The sequence below is a fragment of the Salvelinus sp. IW2-2015 genome, unplaced genomic scaffold, assembly GCF_002910315.2.
Source record: "Salvelinus sp. IW2-2015 unplaced genomic scaffold, ASM291031v2 Un_scaffold1194, whole genome shotgun sequence".
Lineage (NCBI taxonomy): Eukaryota > Metazoa > Chordata > Actinopteri > Salmoniformes > Salmonidae > Salvelinus > Salvelinus sp. IW2-2015.
Genome location: NW_019942771.1, coordinates 73,934 through 94,549, shown reverse-complemented (window position 1 = coordinate 94,549; position 20,616 = coordinate 73,934). Strand labels below are relative to the sequence as shown.

The following is a 20,616-nucleotide window of genomic DNA, read 5'->3' as shown; positions in this document are numbered from 1 at the left end:
CCTTCTATTTTAATTTCAGTTTGCATATTCCCTCCCTACTCTTCCTCGATTTGCTACAGCGAGACATGGGCGCGGCACCCACTGATCAAATACAGTTTCATGTAGCACCAGTACACGCAAAGAGGTACGACACACAACTCAGACTATTCGAGAGGTAAGAATAACAACACCACACACACGCAGAATGTACTGGAGGTAACACACACACATCCACAATACATCACACACAACACACAGCACACCAGACATGTCAGAGGTAACACACGACAGCACACACACACACACCACAGCACACACACCACACACACATCACACCAGAATGTAGAGAGTAACCACCCCGCGCCAGACGGTAAGACACACAACAGACACAGCCAGCATGTGAGAGAGGGAAACACACATTCACACACAACACACAAACAGCCACCATCAGATTAGAGAGGTAAAGACCACACACACACACACCACGACCACACACGACAACGCCGGAGCATGTACGAGAGGTAAAACGTACACCCAACACACACACACACCACCAGGACATGTACCGTAGAGGGTTAAAACACAAGCACTACACACACACACTACAGACATGTGACAGAGAGGTAAAACAACAGCATCACACACACCCAGACATGTACGAGAGGTCCACACAAGTAACACTACATTTCCGGAATAAACACTACACACACACACAGCCAGACATGTACGAGAGGTAAATGCACGACCACACAACTGACACACACCAGAGCATGTACGAGAGGTAAAACACACACACACAACACAACCAGCACTGTACGAGAGGTAAAAACAACAACACACACACACACCACATGACAGATACACACTCGAAACACACCAGGAGTATCGAGAGGTAAACACAGCACACAACCAACACACACACCAGACATGTACGAGAGGTAAAACACACACACATCACACACACTACCCAACAGACAGTAGAGTACACCACAACACAACAGGAGAGGTAAACAAACACACACACACACACACACACACAGCACACACACAACACACACACCACACACACACGACCACGACACACAGCAGCACACACACAACAACACACACCAAGACTTGTACGAGAGGTAAACACACACGACACCACACACACACACACACACACACACACACACATACCAGACATGTCGAGAAGGTAAAAACACACACACACACACACACACACACACCAGACATGTGTACAGAGAGGAAATACCAGCACACACACCAACACACCAGACATGTATGAGAGGTAAAGACACAACAACAGTATGACAGCTACCTAATCCAGCACACACACACACACAGACACACAGTAAGACTCACATAGTAGAAAGAGGTAAGTACACACACACACACACGAGGTATGACACCTACACACCAGACACTACACACACACAACACACACACAGTAAGACTACCTAGTAGAAAAGAGGTAAGGTACGACACGATTATACGAGGTTTAAGAACGTATGATTTCACTCTGTATTCTCTCCTCTCTATCAATGAAGATTGTGTGAGAAAGAGGACTGTGCTTGTCTGTTGTCTTTTCCTTCTATAGTCGCTCTACATATGTCTCTCCCCCCTTCCTTCCCCTGTCTCTCTCCCCTATCCCCCCTCTCCTCCCTCTACCTTCCCCCCCCCCCCCCCAGTAAGAACAGATTATCCAGCAGTATGAATCCTGTCTACAGTCCTGTTCAGCCTGGAGCTCCCTACGGTAACCCCAAGAACATGGCCTACACAGGTGAGACACACACATGCATTACCTTGCTCCCATACACCAATCAACACCCTCTAATCAAACTGACGTGATTGGGCTAGCTAACGGTGGACAGAAATGGCAGAAGGAAACAGATCTGTCTGGTCTAAGATGTGCCATGCTGGATCCTTACTAGGAATRTGGCAAATGCCCCATTTTGCTTAACTTTTAAACTGCCATTTATTATGKTCTTTCTGTTAAAACGATAAGAATATTGGTCCTGTTGCGTATGTATGACCACTAGGGCCTTACAAGGAAGTTCTATCTACCCTGGCCAGTTACCCTTGAAAGCGCGTAGGCTACGGCTTGTTTGTTTGTCTGTACGGGACACTATAGCTTTTTAAATGCCGACACGAAACCTCTGAAGATTGTTTTGTGCCACTGAACTGCATCTCAGTGCAAGAKGCGTCACTACAGTCCCTGGTTCGATTCCAGGCTGTATCACATCCGGCCGTGATTGRRRGTCCCAAAGGGCGGCGCACAATTGACCCAGCGTCGTCCTGGTTTGGCCCGGGGTAGGCCTTCATTGTAAATAAGAATTTGTTCTTAGCTGACTTGCCTAGTTACATTTTAAATAATATATATATACAGTACCAGTCAAAAGTTTGGACACACCYACTCATTCCAGGGTTTTTCTTTATTTTTACTATTTTCTTCATTGTAGAATAATAGTGARGACATCAAAACTATGAAATAAYACATATCATGTAGTAACCCAAAAAGTTCTAAACAAATCAAAATATATTTGATATTCTTCAAAGTAGTAATCCGGACAATTTCAAGAACTTTAAAAGTTTCTTCAAGTACAGTCGCAAAAACCATCAAGCGCTATGATGAAACTGTCTCTCATGAGGACCGCCACAGAAAGGAACCCAGAGTTACCTCTCCTGCCAGAGGATAAGTTCATTAGAGTTACCAGCCTCAGAAATTGCACGCCAAATAAATACTCACAGAGTTCAAGTAACAGACACATCACAACAGCTCAATAATTGAAGCATTGCGAAGAGCTGCTGGCAAACGCAGGAATTGCTGTTTGAATGAATGCTTACGAGCCATGCCTGCTTTTACCACCTCGTCAGTCAGACTGCTCTATCATAATATCAAATCAAGACTTAATTATAAACATAAAACACACAGAAATATGAGCCTTTGGTCATTAATATGGTCGTCTCCGGAAACTATAATTTCGAAAACAAACGTTTATTCTTTCAGTGAAATACGGAACCGTTCCGTATTTTATCTAACGGGTGGCATCATAATTCTAAATATTCCTGTTACATTGCACAACCAACATGTTATGTCATAATTACTTAAAAATCTGGCAAATTTGTTTGCAAACGAGCCAGGCGAATTATGAACGGCAAGAGAAGTGACAAGCAATTGCACACTGTCTGTAATATTTGCCTGCTAACCTGGATTTCTTTTAGCTAAATCTGCAGGTTTACTTATGTGCATTAATTTAAGAAAGGCATTGATGTTTATGGTTAGGTACATTCGTGCAACGATTGTGCTTTTTTCGCAAATGCGCTTTTATTAAATCACCCCCGTTTGGCGAAGTTTGCTGTCTTTGTTAGGAAGGAAATAGTCTTCACACAGTTCGCAACGAGCCAGGCGGCCCAACGCTGCTCATATACCCTGACTCTTGACCACAATTTACCTAGCTAAAAAAATTAATGTTTACCAGGATAACTAAATAGGCAGTTTTAAAAATATATACTTGTGTATTGATTTGTAAGAAAGGCTTGATGTGATTGATGTTTATAGTTAGGTACACTTGTGGAGCAACGACAGTTCTTTTTCGCGAATGCGCACGCATCGATTATATGCAACGCAGGACACTCTAGATAAACTAGTAATATAATCAACCATGTGTAGTTAACTAGTGATTATGATTGATTGATTGTTTTTTATAAGATAAGTTATATGCTAGTCATCTTACCTTGCTTCTTACTACATTCGCGTAACAGGCAGGCTCTTCGTGGAGTGCAATGTAAGGGCAGGTGGTTAGAGCGTTGACTAGTTATAACCGTAAGGTTGCATCTGTTCCTAGGCGTCATTGAAAATAAAAGAATGTGTTCTTAACTGACTTGCCTAGTAAAAAAGGTGTAAAAATAAAAAAATAAAAACGGCCAAATCGTGTCCAAAATAGATTTCCGATTGTTATTAAAACTTTAAATCGGTCCTAATTAATCGCCATTCCGATTAATGGTCGACCTCTATTATCTACCCTTACCATCTGGGGGCGGCGTCAGGAAGTCCAGGATCCAGTTGCAGAGGTAGGTGTTTAGTCCCAGGGTCCTTAGACTTCATGGTCGAATTGCTGCAAAGAAACCACCACTAAAGGACACCAATAAGGAACAGACTTGCTTGGGACAAGAAACATGATCAATGGACATTAAGACCTGTGGAAAACTGTCCTTTGGTCTGACGAGTCCAAATTTGAAATTTTTGGTTCCAACGGCCGTGTTCTTGGTGAGACACAGAGTAGGTGAGCGTATGATTTCACACCGTGAAGCACGGAGGAAGAGTTGTTCAGTGATTTATTTAGATTCCAGGCATATATGTCAGCATTCTGCAGCGATTATGCATCCCATCTGGTTTGCACTTAGTGGGACAATAATTTGTTTTTCAACAAGACAATGACCCAACACACACCCCCAGGCTGTGTAAGGGCTATTGACCAAGAAGGAGAGTGATGGAGTGCTGCATCAGATGACCTGGCCTCCACAATCACCTGACCTCAACCCAATTCAGATGGTTTGGGATGAGTTGGACCGCACTTTTTTGTTACTACATATTCCATATGTGGTTATTCATAGTTTTGATGTCTTCACTATTATTTTACAATGTCGAAAATAGTCCAAATTAAGGAAACCCTTGTGTGTCCAAACGTTTGACTGTGTGCCACACACAAGCCGAAGTGCCGAGCGCTTGCATTGCTTGTTGTTGGTTGCTGCGTGCATGGAAATCCATTTCATGAAGCGCACAACGAACAGTTATTGTGCTGACGTTGCTTCCAGAGGCAGTTTGGAACTCGGTAGTGAGTGCTGCAACCAAGGACGATCTTCAGCACTCGGCGGTCCCGTTCTGTGGGCTTGTGTGGCCTACCACTTTGCGGCTGAGCCGTTGTTGCTCCTAGACGTTTCCACTTCACAATAACAGCACTTACAGTTGACYGAGGCAGCTCTAGCAGGGCAGAAATGTGACGAACTGACTTGTTGGAAAGGTGGCATCCCATGACGGACAAACATGCCAATGTTTGTCTGTGGATATTGCATGGCTGTGTGCTTGATTTTATACACCTGTCAGCAACAGGTGGCTGAAACAACCGAATMCACTAATTTGAAGGGGTGTCCACCTACCTCTGTGTATATATAGTGTACATACTATATACCCTCTTCCTCTCTTCCTGTTCTTCTGTGTCTACTTCCTTCATTTACACTCTCTTATTCATCGTTCCCTCTCCTTCCCCCTCTCATTTCTCACCCTCCTCCGACACAGTGTCTCGTTAGTGGTTAGAGTGGGGGGTTGTAATGTCTGCTAATTGGTGAGACAATTAGCTGTCTCCGCTTAGGTGTTTCACACAACCAGACAACTGGGACCAGACGGTGTGTTAACCATATGTGTTTGTGTGTGTAATGAACAGTTACAACCGACACTATTCAACCTGCTGCAGACTGCTGAACAAAACATCAGGATACTATCTGCATGTGTTTGTGCACTTTGCAGTGTGTTCTTTGTGACACGGGCTAATCTGGAGGCAAAATAAATCACAGGCTAATCTGGAGGCACACCTGTTCAGGCGAAGTGCTGGGTAGCGGAGTAGAACACTTGACAAATTAAAGGAGAGCCGCACACTCTAGGAGCTCAGATGCAATAGTTGAATAACCTAATATCCAACGTTCCGACAGACAAGCTGTCTTCATCAGGGTATAATGCCCAGATGAAGACAGCTGGATATTAGGTTATTCAATTATTGCGTCTGAGCTCCTAGTGTGTGCGGCTCTCCTTTTCTTTTCTTTGTGACACAGGCACTATGTTCTGTCTACACACACACACACACACACAGAGACCGACACAGGTGTTAACTCAGCATGAACGCTCTCCCTCCTGCTGTGTTTTAGAGCCATATGCATACATACATTAAGACCGAGATATAGGCCTTATATACACACACAACCCTCCCTACAGGTCATAGCTGTGTGTCCTAGGTTAAGGGGTTCCTTTGTAGGCATCTATTCCTATGTCAACGTTTACAATTGTACATTCACCCCAGAGTGTGTTGAATGCCAGTGTCTGTGTGTTGCGTTCATCCGAGTGTGTGTTATTGAGACAGACAATGTGTAATGATCACCATCTGTGCACATCCTGCTCAGTAACTACCCATTCTCTACCTACTGGTGTCTCTCGCTCTCTCAAGGCGTCAACATACATAGGTTGGGTTTGCTCCTAGCAGAAGTCTTCTAGGCCAAGTGAACGTCTGTGCTCTCATACTCCCTTAAAATATGTTCCCTTGAAAAACAAGAAGAAAAGGGTACTAATACTGTTTGTCCCTCCTTGAGACGCCGTACCGACAACATAACCAGGAGGACGTCCTCAAAATAGTCAGATTCATTCTGAGATAAATCAAGAAATATGTCATTAATTGTTGACGTTTTTTGCTGGGGAGGTCTTAATCGCAAGATTTTACATCTAAGGTGTTTGGTGACGTATTTTTCAAGTATAAAAATGTGTTGTCTCTCGTTGACTGACAACAAACACTTAATTGAAGAATCCCAATCATCGACAAAAGGGCGTGGACTTCGGCTACCGAACTTTGGCTTGTGCACAAACAGCCGGAAAAAAACTTGCCGGAGACCAAAACAAACAAACATTTTCAAAATATTTGCACAAACTGTTTCAGATGGGAAGCATGCGGACGCCTTAAGACTCTCTCTTGTCCTGTGTCTGTAGGCTACCCAGGAGGTTACCCCACTGCTGCTCCCACCTACACACCCAACCTCTACCAAACAGGCAGTCCAGGGTACCCACCGGGTAAGAACACACACCACACCTCTACCAAACAGGTAGTCCAGGGTACCCACCGGGTAAGAACACACACCACACCTCTACCAAACAGGTAGTCCAGGGTACCCACCGGGTAAGACCACAAACCAAACTCTACAAACAGGGTAGTACCCAGGTAACGCCATCTCGGGTAAGAAACACACCCACACCTTTACCAAACAGGTAGTCCCAGGGGCCGTACCACCGGGTAAGAAACATCACACCCTACACCTCTACCAAAACAGGTAGTCAGGGTAACCACCGGCGTTAAGGAACACACTACACACCACAACCTCTTGGAAGTTAGAGCTTACTCTGTAGCTGTCAGCTAGCTCTAGAGGTAGAGTGTTACTAGTAGCTGTCATGCTAGCTCTACGGAGGTTAGGAGGGTAGAGGTTACTGTAGCTGTCAGCTAGCTCTAGGAGGTAGAGGTGTTACTACGTAGCTGTCAGCTAGCTCTAGGAGGTAGAGGTTACTACTGTTAGCTGTCAGCTAGCTCTAGGAGGTAGAGTGTTACTGAGTAGCTGTCAGCTTAGCTCTAGGAGGTCAGAGGCTGTTTACTGTAGCTGTCAGCTACTCTAGGAGGTAGAGTTACTACTGTACGTCTGTCAGCTAGCTCTAGGGAGAGGTTTTACTGTGTGCTGTCACTAGCTCTAGTCGAGGTCAGTTACTGCTGTAGGCTGTCAGTAAGCTCTAGGAGGTAGTTACTCCTGTAGGCTGTCAGTTAGCTCTAGGAGGTATTACTGCTGTAGCTGTCAGTCTAGCTCATAGGAGCTAGTTACTACTGTAGCTGTCAGTAGCTCATAGGAGGTAGTCTACTGACCTGTAGCTGTCAGCTAGCTCTAGGAGGTAGAGGTGTTCTCTGTAGTACTTGTCAGCTAGCTCTAGGAGGTAGAGGTGTACGGTATGGCTGTCAGCTAGCTCTAGAGGTAGTTACTGACTGTAGCTGTCAGCTAGCTCTAGGAGGTAGAGTTACTACTGTAGGCTGTCAGCTAGCTTCTAGGACGGTAGTGTACTACTGAGCTGTCACGCTGTCAGCTAGCTCTAGGAGGTAGAGGAGTTACTACTGTAGCTGTCAGCTAGCTCTAGAGTAGAGAGATTTACTACGTGTAGCTGTCAGCTAGCACTCTAGAAGGTAGTTACTACTGTACGCTGTCAGCTGTGCTAGCTCTAGGAGGTAGGGTTCTACTGTAGCTCTCTGTGGTTTCAGCTAGCTCTAGGAGGTAGAGGAGTTATACGACTGTAGTGTCAGCTTCAGCTAGCTCCTAGGAGGTAGAGTGTTACGTACAGTAGCTGTCAGCTGTCAGCTGCTCTGGAGGTAGAGGGTTACTATGACTGTAGCTGTCAGCGTAGCTCTAGGAGGTAGTTACTACTGTAGCTGTCAGCTGTCAGCTAGCTCTAGGAGGTAGAGGTACTACTGTAGCTGTCAGCTAGCTCTAGGAGGTAGTTATACTGTATGCTGTAGCTGTCAGCTAGCTCTAGGAGTAAGTTATCTGTCGAGCTGTCAGCTAGCTCTAGAGGTAGAGATTTACTACTGTTGCTGTCAGCTAGCTCTAGGAGGTACGTACTACTGTAGCTGTCAGCTGTCAGCTAGCTCTAGGAGGTAGAGTGTTACTACTGTAGCTGTCAGCTAGCTCTAGGGAGGTAGAGTGTTACTACTGTAGCTGTCAGCTAGCTCTAGGAGGTAGAGTTACACTGCTGTAGCTGTCAGCTAGCTCTAGAAGGTAGAGGAGTTACTGCTGTGGCTGTCAGCTAGCTCTAGAGGTAGAGTTACTACTGTAGCTGTCAGCTAGCTCTAGGAGGTAGAGTTACTCTGTAGCTGTCAGCTAGCTTTAGGAGCAGAGTTACTACTGTAGCTTCAGCTAGCTCTAGGAAGGTAGAGTTACGCTGTTAGCTGTCAGCTAGCTCTAGAGGTAGAGGAGTTACTACTGTAGTGTCAGCTAGCTCTAGGAGGTAGATTTACTGCTGTAGCTGTCAGCTACTCTAGAGGTAGAGGAGTATACGCTGTAGCTGTCAGCTAGCTCTAGGAGGTAGAGTTACTACTGTAGCTGTCAGCTAGCTCTAGGAGGTAGAGTACTACTGAGCTGTCAGCTAGCTCTAGGAGTAGAGAGTTGCTACTGTAGCTGTCAGCTAGCTCTAGGAGGTAAGAGTTGACTGTAGCTGTCAGCTAGCTCTAGAAGGTAGAGTTACTGCTGTAGCTGTCAGCTAGCTCAAGGAGGTAGAGGATTACGACTGTAGCTGTCAGCTAGCTCTAGAGGTAGAGGAGTTACTGCTGTGGCTTCAGCTAGCTCTAGGAGGTAGAGTTACGCTGTACAGCTGTCAGCTAGCTCTAGGAGGTAGAGGAGTTTACTGCTGTAGCTGTCAGCTAGCTCTTGGAGTAGAGATTACAATACTGTAGCTGTCAGCTAGCTCTAGGAGGTAGAGGAGTTACTGTCTGTAGGCTGTCAGCTTATGCTCTAGGAGGTAGAGTTACTCTGTAGCTGTCAGCTAGTCTAGGAGGTAGAGTTGCTACTGGTAGCTGTCAGCTAGCTCTAGGAGGTAGAGTTACTGCTGTAGTTGTCCAGCTAGCTCTAGGAGGTAGAGTTACTCTTAGTGCAGCTAGCTTAGAGGGTAGAGTACTGAGCTTGTAGCTGTCAGCTAGCTCTAAGGAGGTAGAAGGTAGTTACTACATGTAGCTGTCAGCTAGCTCTAGGAGGTAAGGATTGCTACTGTAGCTGTCAGCTAGCTCTAGGAGGTAGAGGAGTGCTATGTAGCTGTCAGCTACTCTAGGAGGTAGAGTTACTGCTGTAGCTGTCAGTAGCTCTAGGAAGGTAGGTTACTCTGTAGCTGTCAGCTAGCTCTAGGAGGTAGAGTTACTACTGTAGCTGTCAGCTAGCTCTAGGAGGTAGAGTTACTGACTGTAGCTGTCAGCTACCTCTAGGAGTAGAGTTACTCTGTAGCTGTAGCTAGCTCTAGAGGTAGAGGATTACTACTGTAGCTGTCAGCTAGCTCTAGGAGGTAGAGGATTTACTACTGTAGCTGTCAGCTAGCTCTAGGAGGATACTACACTGTACTGTCAGCTAGCTCTAGGAGGTAGAGTTACTACTGTAGCTGTCAGCTAGCTCTAGGAGGTAGAAGTACTACTGTACTGTCAGCTAGCTTCTGGGAGGCTTACACTGTAGCTGTCAGCTAGCTCTAGGAGGCAGAGTTACTTACTGCTAGCTGTCAGCTAGGCTCTAGGAGGCAGAGTTCTACTGTAGCTGTCAGCTAGCTCTAGGAGGAAGTTTCTGAGCTGTAGCTGTCAGCTAGCTCTAGGAGGTAGAGTTACTGGCTGTAGCTGATCAGCTAGCTCTCAGGAGGTAGAGTTACTGAGCTGTAGCTGTCACTACTCTAGGAGGTAGAGTTACTAGCTGTAGCTGTCAGCTAGCTCTAGGAGTAGAGGAGTTGCTACTGTAGCTGTCAGCTAGCTCTAGGGGAAGGAGTTGCACTGTAGCTGTCAGCTAGCTCTAGGGGTAGAGGAGTTGCTACTGTAGCTGTCAGCTAGCTTAGAGGTAGAGCTTACTGAGAGCTGTACTGTCAGCTAGCTCTAGGAGGTAGATGTATACTGCTAGTAGCTGTCGAGCTAGCTCTAGGAGGTAAGGATTTACTACTGTAGCTGTCAGCTAGCTCTAGAGGTCAGAGATTACCTGTATCTGTCAGCGCTCTGAGGTCTTATAGTAGCTGTCACTAGCTACTGGAGAGTGTACTACTGTACGCGTCAGCTAAGCTCTAGGAGGTAGAGTTACTACTGTAGCTGTCAGCTAGCTCTAGAGGCCAAGTTACTGCTGTAGCTGTCAGCTAGCTCTAGGAGGTAGAGTTACTGCTGTAGCTGTCAGCTAGCTCTAGGAGGTGAGAGTTACTACTGTAGCTGTCAGCTAGCTCTAGGAGAGTAGAGGATTACTACTGTAGCTGTCAGCTAGCTCTAGGTGGTACTACTACTGTAGCTGTCACTAGCTCTAGAGGGACTTACTGACTGTAGCTGTCAGCTAGCTCTAGGAGTAGAGTTACTACTTGTAGCTGTCAGCTAGCTCTAGGAGGCAGAGTTACTACTGTAGCTGTCAGCTAGCTCTAGGAGCAGAGTTATACTCTGTAGCTGTCAGCTAGCTCTAGGAGGTAGAGTTACTACTGTTAGCTGTCAGCTAGCCCTAGGAGGTAGAGGAGTTACGACTGTAGCTGCAGCTAGCTCTAGGTGGTAGAAGTTACTTCTGTAGCTGCAATCAGATCAGTCGCGGTCTAAATTTATTGTTGAGAGTTAAGAATAGTAGAATAAACAAGTGGAATTTACAAACGTGGTTGTGCATCAGCATGTTTCTTACGTCAGTCACTGACAGTCACTCAATTAGCCATGTCAGCTAACCATTTTCTAGATTGTTAAGTTAGCCTAGCGGCCAGCGATCTAAACTTAGTAATCATGGGTGACATTACCGGCCTGGGCGGCCCCATTAATTTTGTTAGTCAGTCTCACTCAGATATCATATAAGATCTCCGAACAATTCTCTCCACCTATACAAATGGATGTGAGTACGCAGACAAATGGATGTGAGCACGCACAGACGAGCGAGCAACTTGGCCCGGTGATGACGTTCAGCATTTTTTGGCCCCACCCACTTCAAAGATGCCATCCTGGTCAAAGAAGGTGGAGGGAAAGGCATCGCGCCAGTAATATATCTGAAGGTCAGAGTGATAGTGACTACAGCTTCCCTGAAGGAGGGTTGTCGTCTCCCCCTCATGTTCTGTCTTTGTCTGTCCTGTCCCCCCTGTCTGTGTCCACAGCAGACGGGCTAGCAGTGGTCCTCATGCTCCACACACACTGTGTTAGTGAACAGCAGGCCTAACTAAGCAATCATTGTGTGTGTGTGTAGAGTTCAGGTGATGTGTGGTGATGTGTGTGTGTGTGTGTGTGTGTGTTGTGTAGTTCAGGTGATTGGTGTGTGTGTGTGTAGAGTTCAGGTGATTGTGTGTGTTGTGTGTAGAGTTCAGAGTGATTGGTGTGTGTGGTGTGTTAGAGTTCAGGTGATTGTGTGTGTGTGTGTAGTGATTGAGTCAGGTGGATTGTGTGTGTGTTATAAGTTCAGTATGTTGTGTGGTGTGTGTAGAGTTCAGGTGATTGTGGTGTGTGTGTGTAGAGTTCAGGTGATTGTGTGTGTATGGTGTAGAGTTCAGGTGATTGTGTGTGTATGTGTAGAGTTCAGTGATTGTGTGTGTGTGTTGTAGATGTAGGTGATGTGTGTGTGTGTGTAGAGTTCGGTGATGTGTTGTGTAGAGTTCAGGTGATTGTGTGTGTGTGTGAGTTCAGGTGATTGTGTTGTATTGTAGAGTTCAGGTGATTGTGTGTGTGGTGGAGTTCAGGTGATTGGTGTGTGTTGGTAGATTCAGGTGATTTGTGTGTGTAGAGTTCAGGTGGATTGTGTGTGTAGGTTTCAGTGATTGTGTGTGTGATGTGTAGAGTTCAGGTGATTGTGTGTGTGTGTGGTGTAGAGTTCAGGTGATTGTGTGTGTGTGTGTGGTGTGTGAGTTCAGTGATTGTGTGTGTGTGTAGAGTTCAGGTGATTGTGTGTTGTGTAGAGTTCAGTGATTGTGTGTGTGTAGAGTTCAGGTGATTGTTTGTGTTGTAAGTTCAGGTGAGTGTGTATGTGTAGAGTTCAGGTGATTGTGTGTGTGTGTGAGAGTTCAGGTGATTGTGTGTGTGTGTAGAGTTCAGTGATTGTGTGTATGTGTAGAGTTCAGATGATTGTGTGTGTGTAGAGTTCAGGTGATTGTGTGTGTGTGTGAGTTCAGGTGATTGTGTGTGTAGAGTTCAGGTGATTGTGTGTGTGTAGAGTTCAGGTGATTGTGTGTATGTGTAGAGTTCAGGTGATTGTGTGTGTGAGAGTTCAGGTGATTGTGTGTGTGTGTGTAGAGTTCAGGTTTGGTGAAGGATGTTCCATTGTTGTCGGAGCTAAATCCTAAAGCTAAGCTCTGGAGAAGACAGCTTGCTGTTGAAACGTTGGCGAATAAATGATTGCGTCGGAGCTACAAGTGGCTTTTCATTTTCTTTTCCCGGAATCTGTAGCTAACAACCTCGTCTCATCTCCACCTTCCGGCCCTAGTGATTCTCTGGTGGGTTACTTGAGGACGCCATGTTTTCTTCTACAGCACTAGAATTCAACGTTCTGAATAGCCTTACCCCCCCTCAAGTCATATTTAGAGGGCAACATTACCCCCCCTCAAGTCATATTTAGAGGGCAACATTACCCCCCCTCAAGTCATATTTAGAGGGCAACATCTTGATTAATATATTGTCCACATAATATTCATTCACCTATGTCCTTCAGACTGGACACAATAACACAGACTGATATCGGCTGCACACTGATGCTTGTGTAATTGCCATTCAGAGCTGGCTGATGGTGATGCACGGTGGAGCTCCTCAGCATCTCTCGCTCTCTTTGTTCCTGTGTCCTTGGCTTTGTGTTCTATAATCCTCTGAGTAGCGCAGCATGAGCTTCAGCTGCCCCCTGGTGGTTCTAACAGATTACTACACAAAGTACTACACAAGTCAGCTGCCCCCTGGTGGTTCTAATAGAGTACTAGACAAACGTATAGAGCAGGGGTCCCCAACAGGTCAATCGGGAACCACCAGTAGCTCGCATCCCACGTATGAGTAGCTCACCAAACAATTCTGAAAGTACATGCAATTTTTTATGTTTTCCACTGCAAACTGTCAATCAAATCTCACAAGTATCAGGCAATGCAAGCTTCCAGCTTTTATCTAATCAACACAACATTGACTTTATCCCACCCCCGGTTAGCTGCTATTTGCTTTAAAAAAAAAAAACTTTACTCAAAATCTGCCAATTAATTTCCATAAATATTGCCCCTGTCTGTCTGTCTTAAACACGTTTGTATATCAGTCTGTCTGTAGCCAGTTGATGTAGGTTGACAGAAATACTTTCCCCAAAACCTTCTCAATTAAATGTTAACTGCAAACTAGGCTTACCTGGCAGAAGTATATAATAAGTGTACTGAACAAAAATGTAAACGCAACATGCAACAATTACAAAGATTTTACTGAGTCACAGTTCATATAAGGAAATCAGTCAATTTAAATAAATGCATTAGTCTCTAATCTATGGATTTCACATAACTGGGAATACAGATATGCATCTGTTGGTCACAGATACCTTATAAAAAGATAGGGATTGTGGCCTGTGGAATGTTGTCCCACTCCTCTTCAATGGCGGCAACTGGAACACGCTGTCGTACACGTCAATTCGGAGCATCCCAAACGTGCTCAATGGGTGACATGTCTGGTGAGTATGCAGGCCATGGAAAAACTGGGACATTTTCAGTTTCCTGGAATTGTGTACAGATACTTGCGACATGGGGCCGTGCATTATCATGCTGAAACATGAGGTGATGGCGGCGGATGAATGGCACGACAATGGGCCTCAGGATCTCGTCACAGTATCTCTGTGCATTCAAATTGCCATCAATAAAATGCAATTTGTGTTCGTTGTCCATAGTTTATGCCTGCCCATACCATAACTCCCATGCCACCATGGGGCACTCTGTTCACAACGTTGACATCAGCAAACCGCTCGCCCACACGACGCCATACACGTGGTCTGCGGTTTGAGGCCAGTTGGGCATACTGCCAAATTCTCTAAAACAACATTGGCAGCGGCTTATGGTAGAGAAATTAACCTTCAATTGTCTGGCAACAGCTCTCGTGGGCATTCCTGCAGTCACGCTCCCTCAACTTGAGACATCTGTGGCATTGTGTTGTGACAAAACTGCACATTTTAGTGGCCTTTAATTGTCCCCAGCACAAGGTGAACCTGTGTAATGATCATGCTGTTTAATCAGCTTCTTGATATACCACACCTGTCAGGTGGATGGATTATCTTGGCAAAGGAGAAATGCTCACTAACAGGGAAGGAAACAAATTTGTGCACAAAAATTTGAGAAATAAACTTTTTGTGGGTATGGAACATTTCTGGAATCTTTTATTTCAGCTACTGAAACATGGGACCAACACTTTACATGTTGCGTTTATATTTTTGTTCAGTGTTTATCATTTATCTATTATTTGTTATTTGTAAACTTTGCCATGAAATGAGCAGCAGCAGTACTGAACCATCGCTAGTCCGGCACATTCCTCACTCCTTAGATGAGCAATTAAAGGGGAATTACACTCAAATCTAAACGTGTTCCTTTTATTTAAGCATTGACATGGACTCAGAACATCCAATTGCATATTTTCTCTGTAAACAATTGTAATTTTGAGAGTGAAATATAAAAACGTTCTAAAACCAGGAAATGTAAAACTGAGAAAACAACATAATTTGGGAATATATAAAAGTCTGATTTTATAGGACCCCCTTGGAGTTGTTTATGAACCATTATTTGAACAGGTATATTGACAGAAAACACTGCACTACTTTCTCTTGTACGCTAAGGACCCAGAAGAGAAGAGAATAATGTGCCTATTTGAAAGCTCAAATGAGTTCGCAACATGTTTCATTATTTTAAAGTAGCTCTCATGCTAGGAAAGGTCGGAGACCCCTGGTATAGAGGAGTCAGCTTCCCCCTGGTGGTTCTAGCAGAGTACTACACAAAGATACGCTTTTCCAGCACACGACACACTGACGTCATGCATAGATGCGTGCGACTCATGGCGGCAGTAAGAAGCCATCGCCGTCTGCGCCYATAGCCTAAATGTATGTGCTACTACTTCAAAACAAAATAACTTTCTTGGGTTCTCGAACACTTACAATTATGTTTTGTTTCTTGCTTAAAGATTATATTTGCTTGAAGATTATATTTGGTTGTGATCTTTTCTAAATTATTATTAAGGATGCAGCAGTTGTTAGCTAGAATGCYAACGCTGATTGATATAGGCTGTAACAAAAGCTAGCCAAAGATCCATTTTACTTGAAGTGTTTGTAGTGTTTTTAGAGTATAATGCAGTTGATTTGCGATGATGACACAAACATTAAATTAAGCAGGACATTCATACGAGCCTTAAAATACAATTATAATCCAAAAGTAGTGCGAAATGCACTGAAAAGCAACATGTAAATAGAGGCTTTTGTTGCTGCCGTTCTATAAGAACTCCCTCCAACTTGCGCGCATCGGCCTCGTACGGCACTGTTTGCAAACACAGAAAGAGGTCTATAGAGCAGTCCTAGGATAACCATGGGCACATCACAATAACCCTCTATGTATAGCCTAATAGTTTAATGTATGTAGCATGAAGTAATATAAGTAGCTAATAAGATATTGTGTAAATTATGTGGTGGATCTAAATCATGTCAGTGGCTTCATTTCCTTTCCCTGTTCTAATCTGAAAACACTGGACAGGGGGAAGCAATATTTTAGATGCCTGTCTAATGCCTATACTCAGTGGTGTAAAAATACATTAAAGTACTACTTAAGTAGTTTTTTGGAGTATATGTACTTTAGTATTTATATTTTTGCCAAATTTTACTTCACTACATTCCTGAAGAAACTAGTGTACTTTTTACTCCATACATTTTCCCTGACACCCAAAAGTACTTGTTACATTTTGACAGGAAAACGGTCCGATTCACACACTGATCATGAGAACACCCCTGATCATCCCTACTGCCTCTGCTCTGACACTCACTAAACACAAATGCTTCGTTTGTAAATTATGTCTGAGTGTTGGAATGTGCCCCCTGACTGTCCGTCAATAAAAAAGAAAAGAAAATTGGTTTATATGTTTACTTTAACTTTTGATACTTACTTAAGTATATTTAAAACCAAAAACGTTTTGACTTTTACTCAAGTAGTATTTTACTAGGTGACTTTCACTAGGAGGAGACTAGTGATGAGGCTCTACCACTAGGAGACTGTAGTGATGAGGCTCTAACACTAGGAGACTGTAGGGATGAGGCTTTACCACTAGGAGGAGACTGTAGTGATGAGACTAGGAGGAAACTGTAGTGATGAGGCTCTACCACTAGGAGACTGTAGAATGATGAGGCTCTACCACTAGGAGACTGTATGAGAGCTCCTACCACTAGGAGGAGACTGTCGAATGATGAGGCTCTACCACTAGGAGACTGTAATGAAGGCTTACAACTAGGAGACTGTAATGAGAGGCTCTCCACGCTATGAGGAGACCTGTAGTGATGAGATCTACCACTAAGGAGACTGTAGTGATGAGGCTCTACACTAGGAGACTGTAGTGATGAGGTCTACCACTAAGAGAGACTGTAGTGATGAGGCTGTACCACTAGGCGACTGTAGTGATTGAGGCTCTACCACTAGGAGACTGTAATGATGAGGCTCTACCACTAGGAGACTGTAGTGATGAGGCTCTACCACTAGGAGACTGTAGTGATGAGGCTTACCACTAGGGACTGTAGTATGAGGCTCTACACTAGGAGACTGTAGTGATGAGCTCTACCACTAGGAGACTGTAGTGATGAGGCTCTACCACTAGAGACTGTAGTGATGAGCTCCACCGCTAGCAGAATTAGTGATGAGGCTCTACCACTAGGAACTGTAGTGATGAGGATCTACCACTAAGAGGAGACTGTAGTGATGAGGCTTACCACTAGCGACTGTAGTGATGAGGCTCTACCACTAGGAGACTGTAATGATGAGGCTCTACCACTAGGAGACTAATGATGAGGCTCTACCACTAGGAGACTGTAGTGATGAGGCTTTACCACTAGGAGACGTAATGATGAGGCGCCACCACTAGATGAGACGTAGTGATGAACTAGGAAACTGTAGTGATGAGCTCACCACTAGAGACTGTAGTGACTGAGGCTCTACCACTAGGAAGACTTTAATGATGAGCTCTACACTAGGAAACTGTAATGATGAGACTCTACCACTAGGAGACTAGTGATGAGGCTCTACCACTAGGAGACTGTAGTGACGAGGCTCTACCACTAGGAAACTGTAATGATGAGACTCTACCACTAGGAGGACGTAGTGATGAGGCTCTACCACTAGAGAGCTGTAGCTGATGAGCTCTACCACTAGGAGGAGACATGACTAGTCACTACTCTGACTGGATTGCATTCTATTGGCAGTGTTCAATTTTGGCACTATTGTTTTATTTACTCTAGTTGTCTCATTTTGACTAAATTATCAAGTCTTAGTCACATGTTTTGTCATTTGAATAATGATTTAGTCTAGTTATTTTCAAAATGACAAAAACAGTGGCCAATTTAGTCAACTAAATGCCCTTTCATTTTAGTCACATCAGATTTGTATTGCCTCATTAAACTATAGTAAACATAAATCACTGACTTCCATGTGCACAAACAATGCATAGCCTTGTTCCTACCAACATATTTGATGATAGAAATTCTGATAATAGACCTAACCTTATTCCTTATTCAACATGTCAGAAGCATGTTTGTTCTACATACCATATGTCTATCTGAACGTTCCAGAACGTTGCATCCTGCTGAATGCGCAGGTTGTTAGCTATAGCTAGCTAATGAGGTAACATGACCGAACAAGGTGTATCCTGAACATATGGTTAATGTCCGTCCTCAAGTGCCTGGTGTTAGAGCGGACCACAATAGATGCTTCATGAATGGACCATAGAACAAAACTAAACAAAACATAGAGCCAGTGGGTTATTATGGTAATAATGGTCATTATGGGTAATAATTATGGGTCATTATGGTGAATATTATGGGTCATTATGGGTAATTTATTATGGGTCATTATGGTAGATATTATGGGTCATTATGGTGAAATTATGGGTAATTTCTGAAAAGCTCTCAATCTCTCCAAAACCTCTTGTCCAGTCCATTTAGTAGTCTGATTTTTCACAGAGATGATTTTGTCTCGTTTTAGTCAACTGAAATCATTTTCATTTCGTTTGTTTTTTCTGGGTCTATTTAGTCAGTTAAAGTCTTGTCAATGCCACTGAAAAATAGGTGTTTCACAAATATTTGTGTCACTATTGTTGTTGAAACACTGCTGAGGTTACTACATTAGGACTGAGAGAAGGATGTGTTACTCTTATACACGTCTTGGCCGCTGAATCTGTTTTATCTCTCTCTTTGTGTGTGTGTGTGTTGTGTGTGTGTGTTGTGTGTGTGTGTTGTGTGTGTGTGTGTAGGATACACTACAGCGTACTCCATTATAAAGTGCCCCCCCACCCAGACGAACGGAGCCCCCCGCCCTACTCCCCCTCCCCCAACCCTTACCCAGACAGCCATGTACCCCATCAGAAGTGCCTACCCCAGCAGAGCATGCAGAGCATGCAGAACCTGCAGAGCATGCAGAACCTGCAGAAACTTATATGCACAGGTAAGCACACATACCCTTCACACACACACACACACACACACACACACACACACACACACACCCTACTCCTACCCTCAGCAGCTTTTATACAAACACACCACACACACCTATATACAATCCTTAACCTCAGCATACACACACACCCTACTCCCTCAACGTCTACCCTCAGTAGAACCTTATGTACTGATAAGCACATACACACCCTAACCTCTCTCTCTGTCTCCCTGTAGGCAGCAGCGTATATGGCCAGCCAGTGTATGCGCCCAGCCCTATGTAAATCCAACACACTACTCACATGCACACACACATCAACACACACAGACACACACATAACACAGACACACTCTAACCTCTGTCTCTGTGTCTGTAGGCGTATTACACCCAGCCTGTGTATGCTGCTCAGCCTCAGCCACATGAATTCCACCACACCACAGTGGTTCAGCCAAACAGCATGCCCTCAGCCCTCTACCCCGCCCGGTCCAAGCCCCTAGAAACAACGGAATGGCTGCCATGGGGATGGTTGCCGGGACCACCATGGCTATGAGTGCAGGTAGGACGGGTGACTGAGGAAGTGATGTGGCTACATCATGTTGACATTCACGTGAACATTAAATATATTTTCATATTAAACACCTTTTTTTTCAATTACTCTATTTAATTTCCTATGCAAAATTGATTATTCTTATGCTAAAATGATGTGTTGCTGCTATGTGTTTTGGTTAAGTTGTATTAGTTTGGTCTGCGTCATATAGACCCCTAATGTTACGGTCAAAACAATAGTGACAACATGACATTTAGGCTGCTGGATGCGTGTGTCGTCCTGTAGGAACCCTGTTGACCACGCCTCAGCACGCTCAGCTGGGTGCTCACCAACACGTCACCATTGCCACAGTACCGGCCCCAGGCACACCTGGTTACAGCTATGTCCCTCCCCACTGGTAGACACCGCCCCGAGAGGTAAGTCATCTCATAATTCCAAATGTCCACAGTCCAATCTCAATCAATCCAATGTCTTCTCACTCTTTCTCTGCGTCTATCTCTGTCATTTCAGATCTCTGTTTCTCTGTGTCTGTCTCTGTCGTTTCAGATCTGGAGTCCAACGTATGCAACTACTCCAGTCTTACACGGGCTTCTTACGGTCACCATGGCAAACCTCACATCTGTCTGCAACAACAAAACTAAAGAGCAACGGACACTTGCTGCATTCTGTAGTGTTTTATAAAAGCTGCTTTTTTATTTTTTTTTACACAACGATTATTTTCTTCTTTGATTGCAATATGTCATTGCATTTATATTGTTTTCTTTGTTTGTTTTATTTATTTCATTTTCTTTTCTTTTTTTATCATCATTTCAATTTTTCCATTGTTATTGGAACTCCAGAGTGATTGACCAATCATGGGTGTCTGTTGCTTCTGTGTGGTCCTGTTTCTGTTGGTGTGTTCCAGATCCAATGGTGGGAATGTACTGAACACTTCCTCCCACCA

General features: G+C 44.3%; 1 protein-coding gene across 1 annotated transcript in view; it reads left to right on the top strand.

The window, feature by feature from the left end:
* Positions 1–20,078, top strand: part of LOC112070004 (protein FAM168A) — a 65,090-nt gene extending 45,012 nt beyond the window's left edge. The window contains 8 exon segments of the mRNA XM_070438804.1: positions 1,671–1,762; positions 6,731–6,811; positions 18,942–18,954; positions 18,996–19,029; positions 19,031–19,162; positions 19,503–19,602; positions 19,605–19,682; positions 19,959–20,078. Coding sequence (XP_070294905.1) covers positions 1,693–1,762; positions 6,731–6,811; positions 18,942–18,954; positions 18,996–19,029; positions 19,031–19,162; positions 19,503–19,602; positions 19,605–19,682; positions 19,959–20,074 — 624 coding nt within the window. The 5' untranslated portion in view covers positions 1,671–1,692 and the 3' untranslated portion in view covers positions 20,075–20,078.
* Positions 20,079–20,616: the final 538 nt, after the last annotated feature.